At 40.4% G+C, this 7,548-nt stretch overlaps 2 protein-coding genes across 2 annotated transcripts in view; both read left to right on the forward strand.

Moving 5' to 3' along the window:
- LOC103367299 (retinol dehydrogenase 12-like) overlaps positions 1 to 2,163 on the forward strand; it is a 32,892-nt gene extending 30,729 nt beyond the window's left edge. Inside the window, exon 8 of the transcript XR_520719.1 lies at positions 2,035 to 2,163. The gene's annotated coding sequence lies outside the window, so the exon portion shown is untranslated. The remainder of the gene's footprint in view (positions 1 to 2,034) is intronic.
- The window catches only part of LOC103367310 (retinol dehydrogenase 12-like), a 22,404-nt gene that overhangs the window by 12,958 nt on the left and 1,898 nt on the right, over positions 1 to 7,548 (forward strand). Inside the window, exons 3-6 of the mRNA XM_008295302.1 lie at positions 4,734 to 4,889; positions 4,979 to 5,083; positions 6,042 to 6,251; positions 7,419 to 7,546. Of these exons, the coding sequence (XP_008293524.1) occupies positions 4,734 to 4,889; positions 4,979 to 5,083; positions 6,042 to 6,251; positions 7,419 to 7,546 (599 nt within the window). The remainder of the gene's footprint in view (positions 1 to 4,733; positions 4,890 to 4,978; positions 5,084 to 6,041; positions 6,252 to 7,418; positions 7,547 to 7,548) is intronic.

The raw sequence follows: 7,548 nt of genomic DNA on the forward strand, positions 1-7,548 counted from the left end.
GCACCAGCCAGGATCATCACTGTGTCGTCTATGGCTCACACTTGGGGCTCCATCAATCTGAATGACATCAACAGCGAGAAGAGCTACGACAAGAGCAAAGCTTACTCCCAGAGCAAGCTGGCCAACGTCCTCTTCACCCGCTCGCTGGCTAAACGACTAGAAGGTGTGTTATTCATCCTCATCACTGTTTTATTTTATCCATATTTGGAGCATCTGGCGGCATTTGTTTAATTTCAGTTCAGTTTTATTTACAGTATGTCACAAAAGGGAGTATTTTCTACAAATATTTTGTTATATCTTTCTTTTCATGGGACAACACTGAAGAAATGACACTTTGCAATCAGTGTACAGCTTGTATAACAGCATCAATTCACTGTCCCCTCAAAATAACTATAAATCTGCTGGCAACAAAAGTGAGTACACCCCTAAGTAGAAAATGTCCATATTGGGCCCAAGTGTCAATATGTTGTGTGGCCCCCGTTATTTTCCAGCACTGTCTTAACCCTCTTGGGTTCACCAGAGCTTCACAGGTTGCCACTGGAATCCTCTTCCACTCTTCCATGACAACATCATGGAGCTGGTGGATGTTGGAGACCTTGTGGTGTTAACGATGCACCACAGATGCTTAGTAGGGTTTAGATTTGGAGACCTGCTTGGCCAGTCCATCATGTTCACCCTCAACTTCTTTAGCAAGGCAGTGTTTGTCTTGGAGGTGTGTTTGGGGTTGTTATCATGTTGGAATACCGCCCTGCGGCCCAGTTTCTGAAGGCAGGGTATCATGCTCTGCTTCAGGTTGTCACAGTACATGTTGGCATTCATGTACTTGTAGCTCTCCAGTGCCGACAGCACTCATGCAGCCCCAGACCATAATACTTCCACCACCATGTTTGACTGGAGGCAAGACACGCTTGTCTTTGTACTCCTCACCTGGTTTCAGCCATGCATGCTCTGAACCAAATAAGTTTATCTTGATCTCAACAGACCACAAGACATGGTTCCAGTAATCCATGTCCTCAGTCTGCTTGTCTTCTGCAATCTGTTTGCGGGCTTTCTTGTGCTTCATCTTTAGAGGAGGCTTCCTTCTGGGATGACAGCCATGCAGACCAATATGATTTGTTGTTGTGTTTAGGGCCAAATACAATAACCTCAGTTTTGTCTGAATATAAATGAAGAAAATGACAGGTCATCCAGGGCTTTATGTCCGTCAGACATGCCTGGAGTTTAACCAACTGATTTAGTTTGAACAGAGAATTGTCCAGCGAGGTGCAGCACTGTTTGTTCTGTCATTAATTTTTCCTTTAAAAACTCAGTTACATTTGTTTTTTTACAGGCACGGGTGTGACAACGTACTCTCTCCATCCTGGAGTTGTTCAGACCGACCTGTGGCGTCATCTGAACGGCCCTCAGCAGTTCTTCATGAAGATGGCCAAACCTTTCACCAAAAACTCTGTCCAGGGAGCCCAGACGACGATCTACTGCGCTGTGGAGCCGTCACTGGCGAATGAGACCGGTCAATACTACAGGTACACTTTTATTACAGCACACAGACATTTAGTTTTAGAACAGTTTGCTTAAAGCTGATGTCGGCAGAAATCTGGATAAGGTGAACACTTTAAGTTATTTATCTAATGTGTCCTTGCTTGCAGTGACTGTGCTCGTACCAGCCCCTCTTCCACTGCAAAAGACGACAACCTGGCGCAGAAGCTGTGGGAGCTGAGCTGCAATATGCTCTCCATAACATGGGAATAAACCAACCTGGAAGGACAAGAAAAACTTTTAGCGTGTTTCTCTGCTAAATGCTGCAATAGAGCTGATTTCACCACTACTGCCTGCCTGGAAATAAGGTGCAAATGACCTCATACACTTACATTCACGTCTATATTTTTCCAACAATTGTTGTGTTTGTGTGTTTTACAAAATAACTAATTTATTAATGCAGCTGTATAATTTTGTAAAGTTTGTGATCTCTCGGTGTTTGCAATTTACTGTAAGCTTAAACAACTTTCTATTCATTTTGATAAAAGCTGTGCAAAGGTTACTTCAGTGAAATTCGTGGACTAATTGAGGGATAAACTTGAGTAACTCAGGCCACACTGTCTATGTCTTAAAGAATTTTCTGTACCTGTATTTTTCTGCCAGTAAACTCACTCTTACACTCCATAATTTTTATTTCCGTCTGTGCTTGATTTTGAGTTCACTACTGTGTACATTCCCAAAAGATTTTGTGGGGTTTCTACATGCATACTTACAAATAGAAAAAAATACCAGTCAGTTAGTAAAATGCATCCGTGGGTGCACCTGAACACATCATGACTGACATATTCTCAGGTGGTCGGGTGTTTCAGGTATTTAGTTATGGGTTATTCCATCTCTAGATGTCAGTAAGAACTGAGATGATCAAGCCATTTGCATGTTCTCCCCGTGCAGCGTGGGTTCTCTCTGGGTTCTCCGGTTTCCTCCCACATGGTCCAAAAACATGTTGAGGTTCATTGGTGATTCTAAATTGTCCGTAGGTGTGAATGTGAGTGTGCTTGGTTGTCTGTCTCTAAGTGTAGCCCTGTGATAGACTGGTGACCTGTCCAGGGTGNCCTGGGGCAGTAGCTTTTTTGAAAAATTACCTAATTTGCGTCGTTTGTACTGAACAGAAATTCAAACACAGCATGCAAATGGAGTAAAAGTTAAAAGCAAGTTCTATTTTTTTGGATTGGAAAGCATTAAATTTGACCAATTGTGCACAAACATGTGTCAGCTGATGACAAATTCTCCACCACTGAGTGAATTCACACCCTCATCAGGTGTGGTTTTAATAATCAGATAGTGTGACCAATAAACAGGAAAGTCCTTTGACCAGTGGTTGTAAAAGTCTGCTTTAAATTGCGGTTGTTTTTTAAATGGCACGACGCCACCAATGCCAAGAGAAAAACAACAACAGATTGTTGGTCTGCTGGATGCTGCACTATCAGTTTGAGTTGTAGCCAAACACATGAATGTGCACAACTGTGTTATTTATTGTCTGAGGAATCATGTCAGACAACTCTGGGTGGACCTCTCCGACAACATGTCCCCAGAGACGTCAGAGGCCAATTTTACAGAGACCTTCAGGAAGTGTGAGACGACATTCCACATGCAGGCAGCAACAACCAAGTGTTTTGCCAGAAAATGTAATTACAACATGAAAAATGCAGCGTCGAGTAGAAAAGCAAGAAAATATAAGTACGATAGGTTGCTGAAAATACAAGTACGTAGGCTAAAATAGGACTAGAATAGAAAAAGTAATATGTTGTACTTTGAATAATTCTGAGGTAGTAAAGGAATATCAATGATACAGGAAAATATCACAAATGAAATGAAAGTGCTGCTTATTTCTCTCATAAATAAAATTGATCAAATTTAAGAAAATATTACATGCTGTGTTTATATTTCTTTTCGTAAGCATGATTTCTGTGTTTTTAATGGGCTTGAATGAAAACAGTAAACCCAATAAAAGCTCATTTAAAGAGGTGAATTTACAAGTCCAGTGTTTGGTTAGTTCAGGCATATAATAATAACAGCAGGACAAAAGAGGAGGAGCACTTTGAAACTGTAAACATGACTTCAGACATTTTATGGATATGATTGGTATAAAGTTTGCGTTACACAAGTACTGGACTGCCGTACTGATAAATCTTTATGGGAGCTGTTGTTTCTTGCGCTTACAAATCGTAACGGTTTCCGTTTCATAAAGCTGCTGTTTTGCCTTAAAATATGGAAGTTGAACCCAAGAAACATGCTTCATTTTCAGCAAGACTTTTGACACAAGTGCTGCATCAGAGATTGTGTTGCGGTACAGAGGTTAGTAGAGCAGAGGTTAGCGCCGGTGTGACGGCATTAGTTTAGTTCTCTGTTTCAAAGTGGAAAAAGCGTCTGTGCGTCTCATCAATGAAATGAATTGCAGTAGTTTGTGTTTTGGCTGTTAAAGTTTTTTTCTATTTGGCATCTTGGAGAAGACATGTCACAAGAAACAAAACAATTAATTGTAAAAAGTTGAATAAATAATCCTTTTAATTAGTTTTTCATCTAAGTGTGATACTGCAAATGCTCACATTAACAGAAAGCATAAGTAACAGTTTATAGATCATTAATTTCACATCATTTATGTGACTGATTTGTTTCAATTTGGGCCTTTTAAAATCTTTTATACCACACAAGAACTGTAACTTAATAAAGTACAGTCATTTTGATATTCAGAGTTACACATTTAGACTGAACTCAATTTGATGCTCAGCTTTAATTACAACACAAATGACATTTCAGTCATATGTTATATTTTCTGTCATTTCTACAGGCCTCAATATGTAAGTTACAGCATTTAGAGTAAAATCTCTTAATCATTAACACTGAACCATAAATAATCCAACTGTATTCATAGAACCTAACTTCCGGAGCTGCTTAATATTTACATAATTTCTTATAATATTACTAAACTGCTTCATCTTGTGAGTGCCGTTTGCCCCGTACGAATCAGTTTGGTTGTTTTATTCTATCATATTTAGCGAATGTTGGTCATGTTTCTTACCATCAATGTTGAAACTTCCCCTTCCATGTCTGTTAATCACACGGTAGTGTGCTCGTTTAGTCACGAGAGGGTGCTCTTCACCCATTCACCCACACATCACGTCTATGCATTCATATAAGCAAATAATCTGTAATAATCTGTGGCCAGGCTGTTGTAAATCTGTTGTTTCTCTGTTTAGGGGCAAAGATCATTATCGCGTGCAGGGACATGGAGAAAGGACAGGAGGCCATGAAAGAAATCAAGGAATACTCAGGCAGAGACGGTGTCAAGTGCATGAAGCTTGACTTGTCTGACACCAAGTCCATAAGAGAATTTGCTGAAGCCATCAACAGAGGTGAAATCATTTCTTCCTTAGAACACTGTGAAGGTACTTTAAAGGCACAAAGTTTAACCTCTCAGTGCCTTTTTTTTTCTTTTCTGCAGATGAGCCAAAACTCGACATCCTCATCAACAACGCCGGCGTGATGGTTTGTCCTTATGGGAAAACTGCCGACGGCTTTGAGATGCAGATCGGCGTCAATCACATGGGTAAATAATAAAACCAACAAAGATGGAATTCAAGGAGTCACAGATGGATTTTATTTTTATTTGACACATTAATTATTATCCAGAAAATGAACTGCAACAAGGACAGACTGCTTATTTAGATTCTCTGTCATTCTCTAAGCTTTGCTGCTTGTCTATCAGTCATACCCCCAATAAGGAGGTATCAGGGCTTTTAAAAAGTTACTATAAACTGCTTGTAATGTCCACCAGGAGGCAGTCGAACATTTGTCAGTTTAACCACCAGATCTCACATTGCAGCTTGATCGCAACATGACTTTCTCTATGTTGCTGTTTGAATGCATTTACTGCAAAATTATACATAACGCTGATATATTAGGCAGCCATTTAGAGACCCTATAATAAAAGAAAATAAATCATGTATGCTAGACTCTCAGCAAAAGACATTTCAGTTCACATTTTCTCACTTTCAGCTGTATGCATCTCCATGTTTCCCTTTTATTTAGCAGTAATATCCTTTTATTGTTAAACACTGATTGCCCTTTATTACTATTACACTTGTAAAGGCTTTATTTTGTCTCAATAACTTCCTTGTGTTCACATCTATTCATAAAAAATTGTGTGGATTGGCTTTACTTTCAATATTAGTGCAGCCTTTCTCACTTACAACAGTGTACTAGTCCAAGATTTGTCATGTGAGTGAGTTTACTGCAAGAGAACCGATGTTGCTTTATTACCCAGTTCGTCGCTGATTTCTATCTGATTTGGAAGCAAATTTCTTTTGTGTAAGTATACAGTGCATATATGATATTTTTTGGCTGCTTCACTACACGGTGTTTCTCATCAGAGCTGTTAAAAGTTAAAAAATCCTTTTATTTTTCAAGACATTCGAAATTGGGTTACAATACTTACACAGTATCCTTTCTCTGTTTTCTGAAATTAAGAATTGAATTTTAAAAAGCTACATTTCCTTCTTTTCCAGGTCACTTCCTGTTGACGTACTTGTTGCTTGACCTGATTAAAAGATCAGCACCAGCCAGGATCATCACTGTGTCGTCTATGGCTCACACTTGGGGCTCCATCAATCTGAATGACATCAACAGCGAGAAGAGCTACGACAAGAGCAAAGCTTACTCCCAGAGCAAGCTGGCCAACGTCCTCTTCACCCGCTCGCTGGCTAAACGACTAGAAGGTGGGTTAATTATCCTCATCACTGTTTTATTTTATCCATATTTGGAGCATCTGGCGGCATTTGTTTAATTTCAGTTCAGTTTTATTTACAGTATGTCACAAAAGGGAGTATTTTCTACAAATATTTTGTTATATCTTTCTTTTCATGGGACAACACTGAAGAAATGACACTTTGCAATCAGTGTACAGCTTGTATAACAGCATCAATTCACTGTCCCCTCAAAATAACTATAAATCTGCTGGCAACAAAAGTGAGTACACCCCTAAGTAGAAAATGTCCATATTGGGCCCAAGTGTCAATATGTTGTGTGGCCCCCGTTATTTTCCAGCACTGTCTTAACCCTCTTGGGTTCACCAGAGCTTCACAGGTTGCCACTGGAATCCTCTTCCACTCTTCCATGACAACATCATGGAGCTGGTGGATGTTGGAGACCTTGTGGTGTTAACGATGCCCCACAGATGCTTAGTAGGGTTTAGATTTGGAGACCTGCTTGGCCAGTCCATCATGTTCACCCTCAACTTCTTTAGCAAGGCAGTGTTTGTCTTGGAGGTGTGTTTGGGGTTGTTATCATGTTGGAATACCGCCCTGCGGCCCAGTTTCTGAAGGCAGGGTATCATGCTCTGCTTCAGGTTGTCACAGTACATGTTGGCATTCATGTACTTGTAGCTCTCCAGTGCCGACAGCACTCATGCAGCCCCAGACCATAATACTTCCACCACCATGTTTGACTGGAGGCAAGACACGCTTGTCTTTGTACTCCTCACCTGGTTTCAGCCATGCATGCTCTGAACCAAATAAGTTTATCTTGATCTCAACAGACCACAAGACATGGTTCCAGTAATCCATGTCCTCAGTCTGCTTGTCTTCTGCAATCTGTTTGCGGGCTTTCTTGTGCTTCATCTTTAGAGGAGGCTTCCTTCTGGGATGACAGCCATGCAGACCAATATGATTTGTTGTTGTGTTTAGGGCCAAATACAATAACCTCAGTTTTGTCTGAATATAAATGAAGAAAATGACAGGTCATCCAGGGCTTTATGTCCGTCAGACATGCCTGGAGTTTAACCAACTGATTTAGTTTGAACAGAGAATTGTCCAGCGAGGTGCAGCACTGTTTGTTCTGTCATTAATTTTTCCTTTAAAAACTCAGTTACATTTGTTTTTTTACAGGCACGGGTGTGACAACGTACTCTCTCCATCCTGGAGTTGTTCAGACCGACCTGTGGCGTCATCTGAACGGCCCTCAGCAGTTCTTCATGAAGATGGCCAAACCTTTCACCAAAAACTCTGTCCAGGGAGC

Source organism: Stegastes partitus, unplaced genomic scaffold (assembly GCF_000690725.1).
Source record: "Stegastes partitus isolate 25-593 unplaced genomic scaffold, Stegastes_partitus-1.0.2 Scaffold1036, whole genome shotgun sequence".
Taxonomy (NCBI): Eukaryota; Metazoa; Chordata; class Actinopteri; family Pomacentridae; genus Stegastes; species Stegastes partitus.